The sequence below is a fragment of the Xiphophorus hellerii genome, chromosome 19 (assembly GCF_003331165.1).
Source record: "Xiphophorus hellerii strain 12219 chromosome 19, Xiphophorus_hellerii-4.1, whole genome shotgun sequence".
NCBI classification, from domain to species: Eukaryota; Metazoa; Chordata; class Actinopteri; order Cyprinodontiformes; family Poeciliidae; genus Xiphophorus; species Xiphophorus hellerii.
Genome location: NC_045690.1, coordinates 22,306,585 through 22,329,634, shown reverse-complemented (window position 1 = coordinate 22,329,634; position 23,050 = coordinate 22,306,585). Strand labels below are relative to the sequence as shown.

General features: G+C 42.0%; 1 protein-coding gene across 5 annotated transcripts in view; it reads right to left on the bottom strand.

Annotated features, from left to right (window-relative positions):
- actn1 (actinin, alpha 1) overlaps window positions 1-17,466 on the bottom strand; it is a 59,527-nt gene extending 42,061 nt beyond the window's left edge. For 3 of the 5 annotated variants that reach the window (XM_032548027.1, XM_032548029.1, XM_032548030.1), the window contains exon 1: window positions 17,080-17,178. In XM_032548027.1, the coding sequence (XP_032403918.1) occupies window positions 17,080-17,178 (99 nt within the window). Of the gene's footprint in view, window positions 1-17,079 lie in introns of all 5 variants that reach the window. The other 2 variants (XM_032548028.1, XM_032548032.1) reach the window with 1 other exon arrangement.
- Window positions 17,467-23,050: the final 5,584 nt, after the last annotated feature.

Sequence of the window (23,050 nt, the reverse complement as noted above, 5' to 3'; positions counted from 1 at the left end):
ACACATTTATAGCTGCAAATAAAGTTCCTGTTAATGTCTGATTTGTTTTTTAATTGTCAAATTTGAAACCTTCTTAATCTTATTTTAGGAATGACAGAAGTTACTAGAGTTATCAGGTGTTGTTTATCACTCCAATTTATTTTTATTAGTCTATCTTTAAGCAGTTAAATTAAATTAAATGAATGAAATATGAAGATTCTTCTTAATATTAATCTAAATGAAAAAAGGACAGCAACAGCATGTAGAGGAACTAATAACTAGATGGTATGGACTGCTGCTGTGATGGACAGGAGTGTCTGTGACTATTTGGGATTGGCCAATTACAGCACACACTGCTTGATGAATATAAAAAAATTAAAAAAACATAAAAAAATATCTAACAGCAGAAAGAGTCACTATATTGATATATTGCTTATTTGCAAAAAATCTCTTGCTAAACATAGTGATATAACCTTCATGATGCTACTTCTAAAAGATGCCCATCATTCATTTATAGATCCTTGTTAGACACATTTTTTGTTCATACCAGCAGACAAGATTACGGCAGCTTTATATCTGAAAACCCAAGTATCCAGTGTGCCTCAGTAATGTTTTATCTTTCCTGTGACGTCTCTATATTTGGTGTGACTGCAAACAAATAGGTTTGTGTCCCGACTGACACATGCCTGACCAGGCTGATAAGAAGATGGGGCCCTTCTTCCGATATTGCAGCACACAAATTGGATGCAAATTTAACTGCAGATGCTATTCAAATAAAGCAACCAGTCATTGTGTGAACATCTTCTCGGTTCAGCAGTTAAGTGCAGGACTGCCCGACTGTACAACGGATGCTCTGTCAAGTAAACATCCACAAACAAGCTGTGGCTCAGGTTGGACACCCTGCGTGTGCACAGTACGAAGAATCAACAAATCTTGAAGTCTAAACATAAGAACGTGAGCAACTGCAAAGTGGCAGGAATTGGACAAACAAGAACAAATCCGTCATCAGAGCTCAACGACCTGAGTCACGTCTGAGCCGTCAGTGGCAGCAAGCCGTCTGACGCGGCCCGCTCCAGAGTCAGAAACCAGAACTCTTGAGTCAGCTGGAGCTCGGTTTGCCAGAAAACAGCCGTGCGGCGCGAAGGCAGCGGCCCGGCTCGCTAGTGATGCCGGTTTGTGCAGGAGCAGCGTTTTCCCCGCTGCCGGCTGTCACCTGACCACAGGAAGTGCTGAGCTGGGAGGAGCTACGCTCCACTCGAACAAAGGAGACTTTCAGCAACTCTGCACATCAGCAGGACTGCATGCGTCCAGTTGAGGCTATTGTACTCGTGTTGACCATTACTGTCCAGCTAACATGAGCTTACCACAGGTACATCATGCTTTAAAGCAATTTATATTGCCGTAAAGGGCTATTTTATGTTATTTTATGTCCACTGCATTTGATCATTTGTAAGTTCAAAACCCTCAAAAAAACTTTATCTCACCATTTTAAGTTATTATAAATTGTGACATAATTTTACATTTTTTACAACATCCACTCTGAAAACAATATATGGACGACAAGCCAAACCTAGACTGGACTATTTTACACTAATTAGAGACTCTTTTCAGACAAACTATGCGATTAGTGAAATCTTCGTAATGACGAATCTTTGTTTCCTCAGAATATTACAAAAATTGTCTTATTTATAGTTACAAATTAATCGTAAACAGTAAGAAGGTTAAACAAATTTTTGGGAGAAACATAAGTCAAACATTTAGGGGAAAAAATTGTTACCCCATTTTGGACTTAATTATCATTAATTAACATCCTTCTAACTTCAAGTTTTGCTTTCATCATCACTATATTTAAACCAAACGTTCTGCACTAGTGCTTCCTCAGCTTTTGCACCTTAAAACATGCACCTCATAGCATAAATAGTTTACAAGAAAAAGTTTACATGTGGCTCTCTGGTTTATTGTATATTTTGGAAAGTCAAATAACTTCCTGGTGAGGAGAAAATAAAAAGCGCAAAGAAGTTGGTGTGTGTGTGCATTTTTTTGCGTCTGCGTTTTGAAACAAAGGTCATTTTCTCATACAGAAGCCGGGAAATTTTCAGAAATAAACTGAAAGTCTGCTCCAACGGCCGAAAAAAGAAACAAACAAAACAAAACAAAAAAAAAGAGCATCAGCTGCAGTTCAGCTAATCCAAGGAGAAGTGAAATCTTGAAAGCTACAGCGGCTTGGTTTAGCTTGAGCGAGAAACTTCCCTCAAAGTGCTTATGTCGCATACGTCATGAGTAACCCTCCCTGGAATTGGTCCAAGCTGCTGCCGCTGCTAATTCCCACAATGCACTTTAATTCAACACTGATCGCTACACGAGAAAACCTTTTCCCAAAACACCTGTTACATAAAACCTTTATCTGGATGAGTCATTGCACTTACCACAGACCAAGAAGGTAAAAAAAAAGAAAAGAAATGGAGTCCGGCGATGAACATCAGTCATTTCTTCCAAACTTAATGAAAATAAGTTCACATGTCAGCTTGTATTCTAACATGGGACTAAACATGTCCGGACCCAAATATATAAATAATGTATTTACACAAAAATAACTAAATAAAATACAACTGATCTGATAGAAGGCACCAAATAAAGCCAGCCGTAGCGATGGACAGGAATACCTGTTAGGAAATTACAGGGTTGTAAAATTGAAAACCAGCAAAGACAGAAGTTGAGGCTCTGTTATATCACTGTATTAGCTACAGGTTTATCAATACATAGAGGAAGAGAAGAACCCTGGGAGGAAAGCAGAGACATGTGCTGGACCGAGTCCAGCTCCAGGTAGTAGGATTACATCCTCCCTGTGGCCCTTAAGCCACCAGTACAGGCTTTAAGACTTTCAGATTAAAGTAAAATATTCTGGAGTTCAAACAAACATACATAAAGCATTGGAATAATAATGCAAGTCCTGAAACATACCGTCGAATTGAGACAAACCAAGATTGTAGAAAAGCGAATAAATCCTTAGAGAGGTCAAAAGTAAAGCGGGGAACTGATGTTAGCTATTTAAATACAACAAACTGAAATGCTACCATCACCAGTAGAGCTCAAATCCACAGTACCATTAAACATGCACCTTCCCACTGAAGACAGTTTTTACGTCCATCACTGTTTGTGTTTTTTTTCAGTGAAACCATGCAGAGCTGTAGGGTTTATTCTCATAATCACAGATGGCCTGGTGCTTTGTTGTGCTGCTTAACCTGTTCAGTTCAGCACAATTTCTGATCAGAAGTATGTGTTAGTGTTAGATGAGCACTTTCATGGGAGATGGAGACGGGTTATTGTTTTCTATGAAGTGGATATTCGTGAGGTAGATACTAAAGGTCAAAAGCACATGCCCATTTAATGACGTTATAAAATCACAGCGCCAACTAGTGGCCCGGAATGACAACCACAGCCGGCTCAGTGTGTCTTAGCCGTGCCGTCTAAACGAGGAACGTTTCCCCTCAATCAACAACCAGAAATGCAGGCAGTTTCCAGGCAGCAGACTCGTATAGACTAGTAAAATGTCTTGTCACTCTCGTTTTACAAATGTGTGCTGTAGTTTACAGGGGTGTAGCCCTCAAAAAGTGGTAGCTGACCGTGATGTAAGACTAATAATCCACCAAGAAGCACATCACAGGAGTCTCTCTCCATGCCAAGGCTTCCAGCTTACACAGCAACAACCAGCTGGCCTGCCTTCCTGTCGCTCGGGGTGACCAGGTATCAGTCTGCCCAGGGGGCGGTACCTGTTGCGGTGTGTAACAGGATCTGCCGTGAGCGCTCACAGGGCTGCCACTGTTTACTGTCAAACATGAGGTGACGTCGAGAGCACGCAGCTCACTGTAGCAGGAAGCCAACAGGGAGAGACGTTACTCTCCGCTCGCTGTACCTGCAGCAGAGTTCACATGTGTAGACGCCATCACACACACCGACATCAGCAGGTGTTTCGAACGCCCGCCGGGGCGTGAACTCTGATCCGAAGTACGGGTGGATCAGGAGATCCATAGTTGTCACCGACTGAAATTCAGATGACCGACAGTCGTCCCGCTTAAGCGCAGCAGAGCAGAGAACCTCTGGCCTCAATTTTCGTCACAAAGTTTTCCAAAGAGCCATTAACCCAAACCCGACGGAGCATTACAATCATTCTGAGCTCACAGGAACACACACCGCCACGCACTGTGGCTTTAACCTCAGACTATTTGCTTGCTCCCGCTTATCTTGTTGTGACCACCTAGGCAGGCTGATTCACTGCAGTGAAGCTAACGCCGTCTGAATTAGCCTTAATTGCCCACAGTGCAAATAAACCTGTAAGACACATCCTGTCTACATTGTTCAAATGCCGTGATTGTCCATTTATGACTCAAAGCAAACAAGAAAAAAATTAAATAAAATAATTGGCACACACCACCCTCTGCGCTAACACAGAAGACTGGCTTCCCAGAGGATTTTAATATGCTCAGTCTGCAAAAAGGCAACGCTTTTTTTTTTTGTTGCTGTACCTAAAACCCTCTCCACCCACATCTAACAAAACAAAACAAAACAGAGACAACAGGGAGGCAAGCAAGAGATTTTTGATAAAATATTTCAAGGTTGTGCTTCAGGAAGATCTGAATGATAACACTTCTAGTGCCGTCTGACTTCTGCCACATAAAAATACCTTTTACCAGCTCTGTCGTCTCTAAAGCTCTTGTGGTTATAGACTCTCAGCAACAGCAGCAGTCATCCAGAGAAGAGGAAACAGTTTCTTCATGTTGAAAGAGATACACCGATAAGTTTAGTGCAGACAACGCAGTCAGAGCTATTAGATAAAAACAAAAAAAAAAGAGTAAAACAAGTAGAAGAGTTAGAGTGCCGATGGCATTCCTTAAACAGAAAACAAGCTAATTTAGGACACCAGCCACATAAAGAAGTGTGATCTGTGTCACTACAACGCAAACAATAAGCATATTTTCAAAATGTACTGACACACATTTATTGAACAAAGTAGCATTTGTAGCAATACAAACAATATGAACAGATTTGGGAGTTTTTAAACATTATTAACTGGAATTTATAGTGAAAACGATGATTCAAAATCTTATTATGATGAGAAAGTTATCACAATAAATGATATGATATAGGCCTAGCCCCGGTTGCAATTTCGTACATTTTTTAAATTAGATTATTTCACTTAGAATTTTTTACAGAATAACATATACAGTATATACTGTATATATATAGAACAGACAAAAACAAGTCAACAATACTTAAGACAAAGGCTGTTTATAAACCTAATACCTTCCCACAAACAATAAGAAAAAAAATAACAAAATAAAAAATAAGAATAAAAATAAAAAGTTAAATAAATATAAAAGGGGTGTCGGGGGGTCAGTTTACATCATGATAAATATGTACTGAGAAAGAAACCTTAAGTTAAATATTTGTGGCAAGCAATACATCAAGATAATGTGACTAATTTTATACATTTCGAAGTGACAATTAAAGCTGCTATATATTGACAAATCAAGCATGTCATAAAGGTAACACCTGCAGAGGAAGTGCGTTTGGATACGTAATACGCCGGGGATTCGATGCGGTTGCTAAATTATTGACTCCGGGTTGACACGGCGACACGGAGAGGCCTCCTGAAGCCACTTCCTTTGTGCAGAGCCCTGAAAGCTCCTCTGTCTGAGCCTCTTCTTCCACTCACTGCCCCTCTCCTTCGTCTTTCTCCCCCTTCCTGAGCTCCACCCATCCAGCTCCTGAATGGAAAGGTGTGCCGCCTGCCTGCTTTTACCACGGTATCTGTTTACTTAAAGCCTTTCTTTAGAAATAACGGAGCGCACTGCAGCTGCTCCTGCTACCACACTCACGTGTTCACCAACTCTCCAAGTACTGTACAACCCCCCCCTCCTCCCCTAGCCTTCAAAGAGAGGCTTCTCGGTGAGCCCATGCATTCTCGAGTGCATGTGGTTTGATTAATAGCATTAGCGGTGGAACAACTCGACTACATCCTTCCCATGTGGTGCAGTAACATTCCTTGGAAACATGCAGACAGATCACCTACAAAGCCCGCCTTTTGGTTTCCACGCTATTGGAAACATGCAACCAGACGTTGTGCAGCGGCTCCAAACATGACCAAGCCCCCCCACCCCCCCAGATTTTTTATTTTTTTGGCCCTCTTTAAGCACCATACCCTCCACAGGAAATGTACCTTGACCCGCCGTCTTAAAACGAAGATATAATCGAAAATCCTCCCAGTCTGAGGTCTTTGTAAATATACAACACGCTCTAATCCATTGTGAGAAAGTGTCACAGTCCAAACCACTTCATCCAGCCCTCTGTGAAAACTTCATTAGATGAAATATAGCTGGGCTCCACGTTCACTTCTAAATTTGGAGCCTCGGCCTGAGAACATAAGCAATGCAAGAATTTGCATCAGTGCTCCGGCATTTGGAGCCGCTCGGATATGAACGCTCATAATTGCTCACATTTGACTCTTCAAACAGCGAGTTTTTTTCTAAAAACTCAGCTGTAGCGCTGAGCAAGTTTTCACCTTCCTGACACACATAAAGGAGACTCTGTTCCAGGGCTGGGGAATTACAGCAACGGCAAATGAAAATGTGACAGAAAAGACAATTATTCCATTTTTGACAGCGTTCTCAATCACTAGAATGTGTAATGTTATTAAGAAACAAAAAACAAACAAAAAAACAGAGGATCCACATCAGGTCAAAAGATATTTTTCCTAAAATCCCCTAAGTCTTTAGAGAACATCATCTGAGATTCATTAGGATTTATTTTTACCCCACTGCATTCCTCCGTTCTTCATCCCAACATTAAAATGCAGGACTTTGATGGACCGTCGATAAAGACACCCGACAGCAAACTAAGTTGGAGACGATATTCCCTTCAGCTTGTGAAGTAAGGGAATTCAGTCCTATTCTTGTGAAATTACTTTTCCCAGCTTTTGAACTCAGAAGCAGAACAAACCCCTCCAGAACAGACAGGGTGGGATTATGTAACAGGGATTAGACACAGGTCAGTATCATTTGCTTTACCACATACCATCCACCGGTTTCAAGTCTTTCCAGAAATACACACAGAATTTGGCTGACGACCAAAGTTGTCCAATTTTCAGCTTGATAGACTCTGAGATTCTCAAATCGGACCCTTTTCAAATCAGTAAAAGCACCTTACTAATAACCATCAGGTCGCTGTGACAATAGGACTTTGGTATGGAGAGAAGGAGGAAGAACAGGGAGGTAAAACAGAGAGACAGAAACCATTAAGACATTTCTGTGATTAGGTCCGGTTTACATGGATCGAGAGAGAGCAACACGTCCAGCAGGCAACAAAAAGGCTGAACCGTTACAGCAAAGTTGATCCCTTTTATTCTTGTGAACATTCAACCGCTGTCTGTAATGGAACATACAAGTTTGGAAATGCTGGTAACTTTTTGGAAATATAAGTGCAGGCAAGGAAGCCTGCTGCTAGCAGTGCTAGCAGTGCCAGTTGCTAATACAAGATGCTAATCAAACTGTTTTTTCTACAACTGTTCTCTTTGGGCGTTTCCACACTAGACAGTCTGGTAGGCTGTGTTCAATTGGGGACCAAAACTTACGGCTGGTACGGTTAGCTTTCACACAGCACTGTGTAAAACTTTGAAAAACCTGTTCTCCCCCTCACCTAGAACTACTGAAGGAAATTACACAAATGCCTCTTAAAAAGACATTGAGCGCAAAATGTAAACAAAAAATGGAGTGGCGTCAGATATTTGTAGGATTTCACTTTTGCCCTCGGTAGCAAACCACGACCCATTTGTCCCGCTAGCGCTAGACTCGCTTTTGATTTGGTAGCATTTATCAACCAAAGGTTTGTAGACGCCAGAGTTCGCCTTTTTGGTCCACATCAGTTCGGTTGACACGAACCAAACTTTCTAGACAAACAAACTAGTGTTTGATTAAAGCAGTCTAAGCTAGGCTGGTGTGAACGAATCGTTAAACAGAATGGGACGCTTCCGCTGCACAAACTATGAATAGCTAATGATCGCAGAAAGGATAGAAATATGTTTTTACAACTGTTTTTTTACATCGTTTTAATTTAAATTAGCTCAAACTGCTGTTGCATCTCCACTGAATTTGTCTAGTCAAACAGAGAAACCTTGACCATGCCTACACAGAATCAGCTACAATATCTCCAGTGGGGTAGAAGAGAGCTTTGTGGATCATTTCAAGCTTACGGGTTGTTTGGAGTCAACTGACAGCCATTCTGCATTCTCAAAGAAATATTTATCCTACCCCATACACATAAAACTTCCTGTTATGACTTGAGCAGATGCTCAACAGAGTCAGCGAGAGTGTCAGAATGTATTTCAGTAAACTTGGGAGTCTGGCTGAAGCATTTCTCAGACAGACGATACAAGCACTCGGCTAAAAGAGCAGTCTGAGCTATCATGAACGATGAGAAGGCCAGACAGGTCAAATACTTAACGTTTTCCAGGGAGAGATTAGATCCAATGCAACAGATGCAATGAAAATGTGATAACATTTATCTTTTGATGCTGATGATAATAAAAACATAAAAAAACATGAGCTCTCACGGTAAGAAAATATGATGAGCTTCACACACATTACACAGGTTTGAGACTCTTGTTTATAAGCAAGAGAGGAAGTAGTTCTTGATTTGCTGCGCTGTGCTGACAGAGTTCATGACGATTGGTCACTGAGCATCAAGGGTTCAATTTCCAACATCAAGACCACCGCTGCACAGCCGCCCCGTCTCTCTCTGCCAAGTTCCTGATTGGTAAGGGCCACTAGAGCCACAAAAAGGTTGAAAAAGAGAGAACTGAAGACGATGCACCCCATTAAATCATTTGTATGGCAGCTTTTTTGGGTATTGATGATAAAATGGCAAAATACAATTTATTTGGAAGGATGCTAGTGGCTAATCGTTAGCTGCTAACACTACTGAAGTTGGCATCTGCTTTGTAGCTTGGAGAACTAAAGCGCCACGTCACAATCTGAGATTTAGGAAGTGTTTATTTCTTGGTGAAAATCCCCCAAAAGGAAGCAATTACAAAGTCTTTTTGTGTTGGGGATCCTTTAGAAATAGACAAAACCAAAAAGCGGACTAAATGCACTTTTGTGCGGACCGCCGAATGCGCTTTAAGAGTGGTAAAAATTTGACCAACACAAGCAGTTCATAAGCTGCAGCAAACATTTTTGAAACAGTTGCCACATCCTGCTCTTGTGGCTCAGAATAACCTAAAATTTCAGAAATGATGTACCTGTATTTTAAGTGTGAGGTTCTTTTTAAGTTTCACACCCAGCATGATCGGTTTTCTATAACAGTGTAGATATTTAACACAAAATGCTTTTTTAAACTTTCACTTGTGGCTGCAGAAATGTAATCATATTTGGATTTTCAATTAAGGCTCCAAGCAAATTACAAAATATTCTATTTTCTACCTCCTTTGTTTTTCTTAGTATTTTTGTTTTTGCTAAAAGTCAACGAGTAACTGCGATAAGATATTGTGATTTTCATTATGGACAAAATCAAGCTGACAAAACTTTGACATTAAATACTGTGCATCTTGCGGGGACACTTATAAATTTGAAATACAATTTTGAGGTAGCTTTTGAGCTAAATGTTAAAATCTGCTGTATGACAGTAGCAACTGCATTGACTCTACACATATGAACTTTTAGTCTCTGTCTGCTGACATTTGTATGATGCACAGTTGGTTTTCAGGTACAAAACACAACTCTTTCTAAAAAAGCAAATTAATGCTATGTCACTCCTGTAGTTTCCTGCGGCGTCACTGCTATTCCGACGCTTATCTGTTGTTTAAAAAAAAGCGAGGTTTTCAAAAGGCAAACTGGGGGGAGTTTGATGACAGGAAGCACGCTGTGAGGCGGCCGGAGCTGACATTACACATCCTATTATGCAATCTAGCAAACAGATGCCGCTGTGGGACAAAACATGCAACTCCTTTTGGTTCTTTTACTAGAGCTGAGGCGTCATACGCAGGCACTCATGTGCTGAGTCAGTTTCCTGGACACTGATAGTGTAATTTCAACATTCCTGAACACAAGGGAACTAAAACCCAGCTTTCTTTTTTACCTATAATCTTGGTTGTTTTTTTTTCATATCTATCCGATTTCTTAAAAATAGCCACCATTAGCTTTCTGAGTTTTTTTTTTTAATTAGTATTTCTGTTTACTGTCCAAATTCATTCAGCGTTGGATTAAAAATGACCCACTTTCATGGTAATTACTTATAATAATGCAATACAAGTTGTAAATCCTAATACTTTAAAACAGAAAAGAAGCAATTATTCCCACTGCTGTAAAAGAAAAAAAAAGAAAAAATTAATATACTGATTGCAAAAATTACAACATACAGAATATTGCCAGTTTATTTCAGCTGGTTAACTAGTTGGGCAACCTGCTCCGATCCCTAGCCTGCAGTCCGCTGCCTTACAGACATGGCATTAGCAGCTGAAATATTTCAAACATTCAAGTTTGCTGTTCATTCTAAAGTTTAACCGGATACAAAATAGCAATAAAAGATTCATAGCACACCAGACCAGACTTTGTAAAAACTGTTTTCCACTCTTGCAGACTTTATTTCCTTGCTGGATATTTTTCTTGATGTAAATTGTAATTGTACTGGCAGCTCCAGACGAGTTTAACAGGAGGGGGGGCATCGGCTTATTTTGGGGGGCCAAATTAAACTATGTAGCAATAATAACATTACTCAATTAAAAGAAAAGGGTACAGTGGAGTAAAATTATTCTTATAAGAACCTTTTTTCCCCCAAAATGTTACTCAATGTAACAAGTACTACCCACTTTTGAACACAGACAACAACATCAGTAGTCTACAGGCTACTAGTTAACAAACTTAAGGAGCTGTATTGATATTAACTAGTCATCTTTTAGCTGACATTACCTGCATCCAGCAGCATTACTCAACTCAGTCTGTTAGTTTGGGGGAAAAACTGTACAAAGTTCTTTACGTTTTGCTGGTTTGCTGCCATGATTCTAACACACCTGAGTAGCTCTGCACAGCAGCAGCAGATTTCCTTCGCTGCTGAACAGGTGTAAACCCAGCGCGAGAGTCTTAGCACTGATGTCGCGTTTAAAGGCGGCTCGGAAAAACAGGTTACTAACAAGTTATTAACAACGGATTAAACAGTTTCAACTGTTGAAAAAAGTGACAGAGGAGGGCACAGATATGGGAAGTGCGGAAGCCCCTACTGTATCAAATCGAGATAGGAGTAAAAGAAAGTTTGCCACTTTAAGGTAAAAACAAAGAAAAACACCTTCCAGTCCAGGGGGCCATGGCTGACTGAGTGGGCAATGCCCCCCAATGCCCACCCATGCCGCAGGGCCTGTATACTAGGTACAGTCTGGTATGACGACATTGAATAAAAACACTACAGTTTCACTGTATTACAACGTCCACAGTGGGGCATCACTGTGTTACTCTGTACTTCATACAGACTCTTGAGGATCCTGCTACTTCCTCTTGTTTCTTATTAAAACCACTTCCAAACTGGAGGAATAGTATGACGGAAAATGTTAGCAATTTTAAAAAGTTTTAACCTTTTAAAACTTGGTAGCAGCTCGCATCGTTTCCCGTAAAAGGACAATATTGATAAAAATAGTAAAATTCCAAAAGAGCTACTTTGAAACATTTTTCACAAAAATTTAAAATGTAGAACTGTTATTCCTCCAGAGGCAGTCCTGATCGTTCCTGTCTCTGCCTGTGGGGTCAGGATACATTTGACCTTTGGGTATTGACCAATAGCCTGATCATTTTCAGCAAAATCTTCTGCTGTCCTCCTACTTCTTCTTCTTCTTTCTTTTCTGAAAGGATACGGTCTGAACTTGTGAAGTCAGCCGCTCTTATCTCAGACCTGACTCGCAGCCCGAGTTGGGAGACGTCAGAGCGGATTCATTGGGAGTGTTTGGAAAGTCAGGGTAAGGGTGTGGGAGATGGGAAGTAGGAGGCGGGAAGCTTACAGGCAGGGACGGTCCAAGGTACTGCAAACTCATGTCCTTATAAGGAGAAACCCAAGCAAATTAGCAGCAGTGGTTCACACCTGAACTCTTCCTGTCAGCTGGGAAAAGGCTGAAAAAAGAAAAAAAGATTGAACCCTGCAGCGGTAAGATGAAGATGATGATACATACCGTCATAAAAGGTGTTAGCCTGCTTAGAGATGGCTTCTGTTCTTACTTTCTTGAGAAAATGCTGCAAATCAAACTAATTTTAACAGGCAGCAAAACGTGAGTAAATCCAAAAACGCAGTTTTGAACTTATTTTATTCAAAAATATGTCAAACCTCCTTGTTAAATTGTGATTAAGTTGCAATGAAGCACATTTTTTTTACACCAGCAACACCCAGAACTGATTACTGCCAGACATGCAGAAACAACAGAACCTCACTGACAACATGAAGTAGGCCACAAGAGCTCAGAAAGCAACAGGGTGCCACAAGCTACAAAAATGTATTGACTTCTATACGGAAAAAAGGTTATAAGAGGCATTAGGACACATTGAGAGCAATTATTCATGAAAGAAAAAAAAAACACAGAGCTGAACCTTCACAGGAAAGGCTGGCCTGCCAAGGTTATCTAAGATTGCATCAATGATTCGTCTATATCACAGGTGTCAAACTGTGTCCAGTCCTCAAGGGCCACTGTCCTGCAGTTTTTAGATGTGCCACAGGTACAAAACACTGGAATGAAATGGCTTAATTACCTCCTCCTTGAGTAGATCAGTTCTCCAGAGCCTTGCTAATGACCTAATTATTCCATTCAGGTGTGGTGCAGCGGAGGTACATCTAAAAGTTGCAGGACTGCGGCCCTTGAGGACTGGAGTTTGACGCTCCTGGTCTAGAAGGTCAGGAAAGAACCAGTGACAACCAAACCACTGCAGAACTTGGTTAAACTCAGTGTTAACAATGCAACAGAAAGGCAGAAACAGCATCCATGGGAAAGATTCAACGTGAAAACCACTGGTGACCAAAAACAACAAAGGGCCCGTCTAAGACCTCCATCTTTGAGAAAACATTGTGATGACAAGCAACTGGAACTTTGTGGAAAGAGAAGGACAGCATTTCAGGAAAAGAAGATCACACCACCAGTCAAACTTGGTGGTGGTGGTTTGATAGCCTGGCAGCTTTGTTGCTTCAGGACCTGGACGTCTAGCCGTAGCCAACAGAACCAGTAATAATTCTGTCAAATAAGAGACTCTCTTCCCATCAGTTTGTGAAATTAAGCTCTAGTCCACTTAGGTGACGCAGCAGGTCAACGATCCAAAGTGTGCGACATGACCAAAAACAGGCCATGCAGAGTTGGCATACACAATTCATTATTTCTTATCACATAGGGCTAGGTGGGTTTGAATTTATTTTCTCCTTGATTAATCAGTCAGTGGACAAATGCTTTTTCACAAAACAGTAAATCATTTAGACTAAATATCAATGACGCTAATACGCAGTTTAGCAAAACATGTAAAGGTTGTGGCTTTAAAGTCAGAGTGTAGGTGGGGTCTGCAAAGACATTAAGATCGGGAGATAAGAGGATGCCAGCGCCTTTATTCCTGCACGGCAGGTTGGGACTTGAATGGAACACAAAATATTTAAGCACACTCCGACATGCTGGGGTTTTGTGCAAGAAAATTGCAGAAGCGGGGCCTGGCTAAACATCCACACCTCTCCGACATTCACTTCCCCTATTTCAGCAAAGTCTCTAACCGCATTAAGCGCGGTCAGGGCTGCTCTGGTTGTAAACTGTCCGCTGTCTCCTCATCGCCTCAAAAGGCTTTCTTCAGGCGAAGCAGAACTGAGCTAACTTCAGTTACGTTTGATTACAGATTGTCCCGGCTGTACTTCACTTATCTGTTCTTGGGCTTTGTTAGAATAGAGGGAAAAAAATACCTTCAAGGGCAGAAAACAGGAGCTGAAGGATGCAGGTTGGTTCAGAATTAGAATATTTAGCTAAAGAGAGATTGGGGAGGGAAAGATTCAGCAGACATGAAAGATTTTCAGGTTATCTGTTGCAAGGCTTACTGCCAAAGCCTGGAAGGAATTTAAGTGGTTTGTGTTTCAGCGTGCATCCCTCTCAGCCTGTAATTGTGCGTATGGTCGAATCTCAACATAACCGCTTTATCGTCGCGGAGCGGATGACTGAAACATTCCTGCTTTCTGATGGATGATTAGATCAGTGAGGGTCATGCAGGCACAGAAATATGCAGGTCAGCACAGGAGAAGGTATTTCTCCACGGTAATTAACCAATCGCTACAACCGAGGTACGCACAACACCATCTCCGAAAGTATGGCATTTGAGCCTTAAAGATGCGCGGTAGGTGAACCAGTTGCAACTCTTGTCAGCTAGGGACAAGAAACCGAGGCTACAATTCACCCAGGCTCACCAGAACTTCACACCAACAGACTGGAAAAACAACGTCTGGTCCGAAGAGTCAATTGTAGCTTTGAAATCCAGATTATGGGGTCAGAATCTGGTACGAATATAAAAGCAGGAGCAAAAGATCGCTATCAGGAGTCCCTGACAAACAATTTGCTCCCGATACCTTGAACAGGAGCATCAAAATATGCTACAAGCTAACTTATCAATGAGTAACATCAAACCAGTAGACATGCTGTGTTAGCCTAATGAAGCTGTGTTTGCAAAGTCAGAGATGTCTTTAAAAACAAAATAATAAAGCTATGAGAATTTCAGGTGACATGTTGGGTGAACCTTCCAGAATCTTTCTTAACCGAGTCAACATCACAGAATATCAGAAACGTCCACTGGGGTGAAGTATCTGTCAATATTTAGGAGTACAGGTAAGTGAGAAAATAAGTGTCTTACTGCTGAAATGTAGTGTAAGGATACAGTTTCCAATCTTATGGTTGGTTTTTGTAAACAATCTTAAATAGGCATCAAAAGATAGGCCTTCATTAATCGTGGACAATAACAAATCCCTACATGAAAGCCTTGAAAAGCCATGAAAGTTTGTTGACTTTATTTTTTTAAATCAAAGGTTCTACAGCCAGTTGGACTTTCACTGAGGCGGGATCAACCCAATGTGGCATCATACTAGTGCCCAACATTTGGGCACTAGTACACCTTGTGCTCATCACAAAAAGGAATGTTTTTCTGTCACCCAATCAATGGAGTGTGTTGTGTGACGTCATTAGTCCCATCCCGACTGTACCGCTGTGCTGTGCATCTACAACTCCAGGAAACCCAGGAATGGTGCGGTACAGGTCAGCAGTACAGGCCACGTTTACAATAAAAACAGACAAAGCATCACAGTGAAGCCATCCACTGGCACAACGGTATGTATCTGGTCATGTATGCTAGCCAAGTAAAAAAACAGCCCTTGGTTCTACATTTTGCTTCGTACAGATGGTCCGAACCGTCTGTACCAGCCTCCGGGCTTTTGATTCCCGAAGGTGTGGACTCTGTTTAAGTTTTAACTTTTACCCCATCAGTAACGTTTGGCCGTGTCGTATGTAATGCGCCGTGTCGTATGTAATGCGCCAGTTCGACACTACGACGCTTAGCAGAAATTGCCTACACCATAAACAGCATCCTCCTCTGCCGCGAAGAGAGATGTGCCAAGCCGAACAAGGTGGCTGTTAATGTTACGGCCTCGTTCACTTCATACAACGGACAGACTACAGTTCCAAAACAGCGCCGATAATCAACGTCATCATTCACAACTTCTGTTCACTGATTGGCCCGGTTGAAATTCTAATGGAGAAATCCAGCTCAATGGAAGAAACCCCAGCTGAGAACTGAAGAGAGATGGGAATATAGCGGAATTGCATGGGAAAGGAATGGCCAGGCTACATGTATGCGGTCATGTATGAACAACTGATGCATGATGATGTGATGCTATCTGAGGAATGTCCAACATTCAAGCATGGAATCCCCGCCCCCCCAAAAAAAAAGAAAAGAAAAAGGGGGTGCTTTTACATAAGATTCAGCTCAGGGTCGCATGTCATGTAGGACCGTCTCTGTATTTCAGGTGATCCTAGTCCAGCTCCATTGCTTCAATGAAAGAGACGGTGTCCACCTGATGCACCACCTTTATCCCTCTCACTTCCCACTGCATTTGCTCTCAGGACCGGTAGCAGCCTGCCGATGACATAATCCAGGAAACTGGGAGCCGTGAGCTACCACTGAGCAAAAAGAAGAGGAAAAAAAAAAGGAAAAAGAAAGTTGGGAAAAAGTTTTTCCAAGTGCAGCGAGAGGGGCCGATTATTACCATTTTTGGGCACGCTCGCTCCCATGCAAGCCCAGCCCAAACCGCGACGCTTACTCAGATTCCACAGCGTTTTTCCTTCTGCCCCCTTTTTTTTTCTCAAAGAGGAGGAAAAGTATGTAACACCCCCTTCTCGAAACAGACCATTCATATCATACCCCTGTGTTAAGAGTGTAGGGGGGCCGAAGGGGAGGGAGAAGCAGCTGTGAGGCGCGTGGGGGAAAGAGTTGGGACAATATATGGACGTCAAAAGCACAACAGAGAGTGGAGCACTTTCAGAAAACAAAATTACTTCTAAGCGACTCGAGTTGAATTTGAAATTAGGTTTTCCATAAAGGCGCGCGCACGGTACATGGTTGTTAATCTCGGCCTAGTCCAAGTCGTATCATAAAACAGATGACAGGAGGTGGCCAGTCCAACGCGTGGCTGACATCTGCTGCGCCCCCCGCAGCCCGGCTCACCTCCCCTCTGCTCCCTGCAAACCCATACGGGCCGGTGGGCCTCCCTGCTGCAGGATGCTGCTTCCGGGACAGATTTTAATTTTCCAGGAGGGAGAAAAGTTTGGGAGTAGAAGCCCAGTTGATAAGGTCTCGCAGGTGTCTTTTTTTTTTTTTTTTAAGGAGGCCCATAATCAAACTGTTGCCCACTTTGAGTCACCCTGAAGAGGAAATGTGCCCGCACTGCTGCGTGGCAACAACATTACCGCGTCTTATTGTGACTAGAAGCGGAGCAGACGGCAACATAAACCCCCCCCGCTTCCGCAGCGGAGGCACCGGGAAGTCAGTCAGTCAGTCGGTCTGTCGGTCTCACCTTTCTCTGCTGTTTCTCCCAGGCTGGGTCCAGGAGCAGATCCCGGTCCCAGTCATCTTCCTGGTGCATGTAGTCGTTCTCTCCGTCATAGTGTTCCATACTATCTGAACGCTGGCTGGATGCGGTCGCTCTCTGCTTGCGTCCCAGCGGGGCGAGGTGATGTTTTCGCTGCGGCTGTACGGGCTGCTCTCCTCGGTGTGTGTGGATGAAATTAACTGTCCAACCCCCGGCTTCCCGCTCTCTCTCTCTCTCTTTTCTTTCTTTCTCTCTCTCCTTTTGTCTCCCACCCCTCCAACTCTGCCTCTGTCTCTATCTGCTCTCCGTATTCCCCTCCTAGCAGGAGCAGCCCGCTGGAAGCTGTAGGCAGGTCTTGTATCGAAGGAGCGACAGACGCTAAAACTTTGCCTCAGCCAAATCGGAATCAATAACTGGCTGCTGTAATCTGATTGGACGACGCTCGGGACGGAACCCGCCCTCCGGTTTTCCATTGGATGCCGTGGCTGTCAGCGGCCAGGCTTTAAGTCCAAGGTTGCATGCACAGGTTGAGCCAAACGTAAGACTTTATTGAGCTTTGAGAAAACTAACGGTGTCGATTTTTATACGAACAGTGACTAAAAGTCTCGCCGTTGACCTTCTGCAGCAGCTAACGCGGCGGACAGAAATGTTTGTAACACCGGACAGTGGCGGTACTTGAGTTAATGGGGTCCCGAGTGAGCCCTCCCCACCTTTCCTTCTGTTTCTTGTTTTTCACAAGATTCCTACATAGTGTGGACGAGCGTGGGATTAAATTTCCCCCCTATTTTTCAGGTCTGAAAATGAAAAGAAAGGAGATCATGAGAACAAGTTTGTATTTTTTCTTCTGCCATTCCTCCTGTCCTTTCCTTCTACTGTTTGTTTCCTCTCTTCTTTACATTTCTCCATCCTTTCTTCTTTTCTTACACGTCTGTCCATAGCCACTTTCTTTGTTTTCTTCCTTGCCTCTATCTTTCCCTCACTTCCTGTGTCTCATTCCTTGGGTCTTTTTGTTTTTGCAACCTTCCTTTCCTTTGAGTCTTTTCTTTTGTTAATTTCCTTGTCAGTTGCTTGTTATTATGCACAATATGTGAAAAGCAAAAACATTTACTTCCTTGGGCAGCATCGTCTATGTCAGGCATGACAATCTGCGGCAGGCTGCAGACTCTCCGTCCACCATGCTGCTTATCTTATTGGCATGCAAAGTCTGAATTCGCTACAGCTGGAAACATGAAAGGACGAGAACAGCATTCTATGCATCACTGTGTGATATCATTTTTGCACAAACTGATATTGCAACGATCCGGACGTGGGTCAGCCTGGTGCCAAAAACCCATCAAAATGGAGTTGTTGCGTTTTCATTTAAACAAACAAAACTCCAACTGTTTTACAGAATCTGTGTTCAATGGAGATCTGGTACAGCAACAATCTTTGCACATCTAGAGACTAAAAATATTTGTGAATTGTCAATGTTGTGACCTTTAAACATCTAAACCGACTCTTAAATAAAAATGCATTGTTTTCGATCCAGAAGATTGACTGATTAAATGCCACCTTTTTCAGATTTTTGTCTGTAAAACAAGTATTTTCTTTCAATTATGCAAAGATCCACAATTTTGTGTTGGTTCAAAAGATACGATTCTCCCAGAACGCGTCCGTTTCTGGTTGCACCACCACAAAATGCGAAAGAGCTCAACAGTTATTGGAGGGACTGTATGTCTCCACTGGTGGCAGCTGCTTTCTCAGATGATTGCCAATTGAAATGTTTGCAATTTTGTTCTTCACATGAAAAAAAAAAAAATAATTTTAGTCTGTAGTTTTTAAAATAGATATGTGACTTTGAAGAAAAATAAACCAAGATTCCTGGTCAATCTCAACTTCCATCCACATTTCTTAAATGCGTCCAGCAGGTGGAAATTTCACAACGGCGTAAACATAAAAGCCTTATGGCCAAACCTAAAAATACCATTTATACTGATGTTCTTTTTGCTAGATAAATATTTGAAACGTCACCTAAGAAATCTAAAATGGACATGGATTTTAATGAATAGCCTCAAAAAAACCTGAAAAGTGCCAAACCAAAGAGAAGCTCAAAGCCACTGTGGGACTGTTTCATTCTTATCTTCTTCTACTGTAGAGGTGGAAGGAAGTTGGTTTTTTTTGTTGTTTTTTTTACAGATGTGAACTCAAGAGGTTTTGCTTGCACAACCCACCAATGAGCAACGCCGCTATATGGAAGCAGAAAGGTGTGTCAAACATCAGCAATTGTAAGCATGTGGAGAGATGGCCAAGTCCGTCTGCCTTGTAAGGTAAGCTGACTCTTCCTCTTAATGTCTCCCTTTCTCTCTCTTACACACACACACACACATACACACACACACCTACACATATGAAGCAGAATAGTAGGAGAGCCCTGACGGGAGAAAGTGGAGCTCTTCCATATATGGACAAACTTCCAGTGGTGAGTGTTTGGGAAAGTGATGTCACGGGGAAGGGGAGCAGACTGCCAGCTCACTGCCTGCCTGGTTCCGACCCGAGCTGAAAGAAACAGCAGCGGAGAAAACACCGCAGCTCTCTGCAAATTGAAGGGAATAAAAGTAGCGGAGCGCCGCTTGCCACTGTGATAATTATACACACTTCCATTAGCTAATTAGCCCTCAGCCATTTGCAAAACAAAGACATTCATTAATGTTACATTCAGGAGCACTCAGGAAACTGTCTGGCGATGTAGAATATTCATATCGACAAATTAATAACTCCCTTTGCGTTAATATTTAAGTTATTAACGCAAAGTTGCGATTGAAATTGTTTATAAAAGATGCTGTTTAAGGAGAATAAAGTGTTCAGCCACACTAATGGAGCGTTAGCGGAGGATGCTAAATGGGGTTTTCTCATTTGTTGAGAACAATTGGTGGTGTTCTGGTGTTTTATCTCCCAAATTACGACGACGTTTTAGGACCATTAAAGATATAAAATCACAATAATTACACAATTTAAAAAGGGAGTAAATTTTTGCCAAAAAACCCTCAAAACCTCTGAGATTAATCTCAGAAATATTCCAGAATTGTTTTTGAAGTTTATCAGTTTCAAAAGAAATCTTGTTTGACTTTTCAAAACTTGGGAGTTCAGAAATTTTCTCCTTTTTTTTCCCAGAAAAATTCAGAAAATCTAACAATTTCCGAGATTTATTGGCAGAAATTTACTCCTCGTTTTTTTTTTTCCATCAAAAATGGCCCTCATATGGTGAAACAGAAGTTTCCTCTGTACTTTGCTACTAATAAATGTGATAATCTGTATGCACTATATATGCGACACATAGGGGCGCTGAGCTTGCAGGGGCGCTAAAACAATGGCGGAAATATTATTCCTGGTGGGGAACGCGCGTTTTGTTCTTCGTTTGAGTCGCCAGATGACGGGAAGCTAGAAAAAAGCCAGTGTTGAAAGAAAGTTACGATGGACGATATGGCTGAAAAACGTATCTCATATCAGTCGATAATAATTACCGATTCATTTTGTATCGTAAAAATCTGAAATGCTGCCAAACTGGTGGTGTGACCTTTCCTGTTTTATCTACAATTTTCACTCCACGTTTATATTTCAGTAGTTATGAGGCACAGTGGCAAAACCTGAAACTGCTGCTGCGCAAGTTACTCATCAGGTTGTTGCTAGGTAACCAAAGAGTGAGTGAGTTAATCCAGCCACCAACTTAGCTTAGCTGGCCATGAGAAGCTGAACAGCTGATGTATTTCCTCTGCCTACATCTCCCAGAATGCTGAGTTTTTCTGGCTTAGAGTTCAGTGAAATTATTGAATATTCTATCAGACGTATTATCTATTGATACTGATCACGTGTCTATCACAGCATATATTGTTATTGATTTATTGTCCAGCCCCAAAAGCAGTCATGTTGAAGAAGGAAAAAAAAAAAAAGTCCACTGGTCACATTAGAACAAAACTAACATTTATTACGCTATTTGGAGGGAAACTAAAAGGACATGGTAGTGGCAGTATCATGATGTTGGGATGCCGTTCTTGGCGGAGACAGGGAAGTTGGTCAGAGGTGATGAAAGACGGATGGACCCAATTATATAAAGAAAATCTGTTGGGAGCTGAGAAAGACTTGTTTGGATCTATATAACTACACAGTATGATGTCATAGCATACTAATGTGTTTAAATGGCCTAGTCAAAGTTCAGACCTACACGCAATAATACTCTTTGAGAGTTGTGAAAATTTTTGGTAACATATGTTATCCGTCTGATCCAAGCCTGAGCCGTTTTGCAAAGGCTGGTTTCGTGACAAAATGCCCAAACAGAACCGCCTGGAGAAGAAGAGAACGCTCCTGCCGGTTCCCTGAAGGCCCATGTGAAGAGCTGGCGCGTCGTGTTTGGTCTCTGGCAGCCACCCAAGGTATTCCAGTCATGTCGGAAGGGGAATTCTCCAGTCGCCGTTAAGGCCGGAGCCATGTATGGAAAACTGCTGCATGGGCGGCGATGGTTCCCACTGGGCCGTGTTTGGGTTAAAACGCCACGTGGGATCACATCACGGACAGTACCACTTTTCAGCATCAGCCCAACTTAGGATGGGCTGTGAAATAGAAGATGCAAAAAAAAAAAAGAGTTCACTGCAGTGTTTCATCTACGTATCTGCTCTAGAGGAAAGCCTTCCAAGGCTGTGGTTCTACTGGGCTCCTCCCAGTTGCGAATGTGGAGGAAGAGGAGAGCCTCGGCTAACCTCGCCTGTATAAATACGTTAACGCTGCGTCGTCCACGGCGTGACCGTGTAGAGGCGTGGGAAGAGCAACATGTGGTCAAGAGGTGGCACAGAGCTACAAGAAGGTCACTTCCTGCCGATACGCGTTATTTCTAAGTTGAGGAAATTATTTTGACTCGACACGTAAATGATGGAATGTGAGGAATTTATAAAATACAGGACTGATGTGAAGTTTTGCCTCCAGATTACGTCCGGAGCATCCACTTGGTAAGCCAGGATGTTGCCTGTGATTGCATGAATAACAATCCTGGGCGAGCGCCACCCCACCTTTCCTCTGGTTTCTTGTTTTTCACAAAGCAAGTGAAGGTTTCACCAAGCGCAAACTCTGCAGGATTCCTACTAAAGTATGGAATTTGAGTCACGTTTTTCCCAGGTGTGGATAACTGTAGGAAAAAGAAGATGCGGAAAGTAATTCCTATTTCCAGTCCCGTAGTCTAACGGTTGAGCCAAGTTACTTTTTTAAATCAGTAACTGATTATAGGGTTAGGGTCTTGTTTTTCCTTCCTACATTATTTCTCATTGTTTTTCCTGTTTCCTAATTTCTTTCTATCTTCCTCCATTTCCTAATGTCTTTCCTTACGTTTTATTTCACTTTCTTCATTCCTTTTGTCCCCTCTTCTTTTCTTGTATCAGTTTGACTTCTTCTACTCCTTCCTTGTATCTTTACTTCCTTCCTTCCATGTGTCCTTCATTCTTTCCTTTCCTATTTCTTCGCTCGTTTACTCATTCCTCTTTGATTTGTTTTTCACTTGTCCTTCAGTCATCTCCTCCTTTTAGGTGTGTTTTCCTAATCGATCCGTCTTCACAGCTGTTGACGTGTGTAGTTTCTACCCATCAGCTCTCTCTTCTCACTAAATCAAAGCAGCGATGCCCTCAGACAGCAGGGACGTCATGTGCTTTAGGAGTCGCAGTATGCGTGATGCCATCATCTGCAGGAAACAGGCAGCCAAACGCTGGTCTTCACCTCAACATGGGTCAGAATTTGTTTTGTGCTTTTCCTCAGAAATATCTTCATCAATTCACACAAAGTATCTCCAGTGGGAATAAAACTTTTTCCACATCAGGTCAGATTCACTTAGGACTAGGCACAGATTAAAAATGTTAATTTGAAATTGGAAGTAAATTGGGGGAAAAAAAAGGATACTTCAAGTCACCTAGCTACAAAAAAAAATCATTTTTTGTCTAAA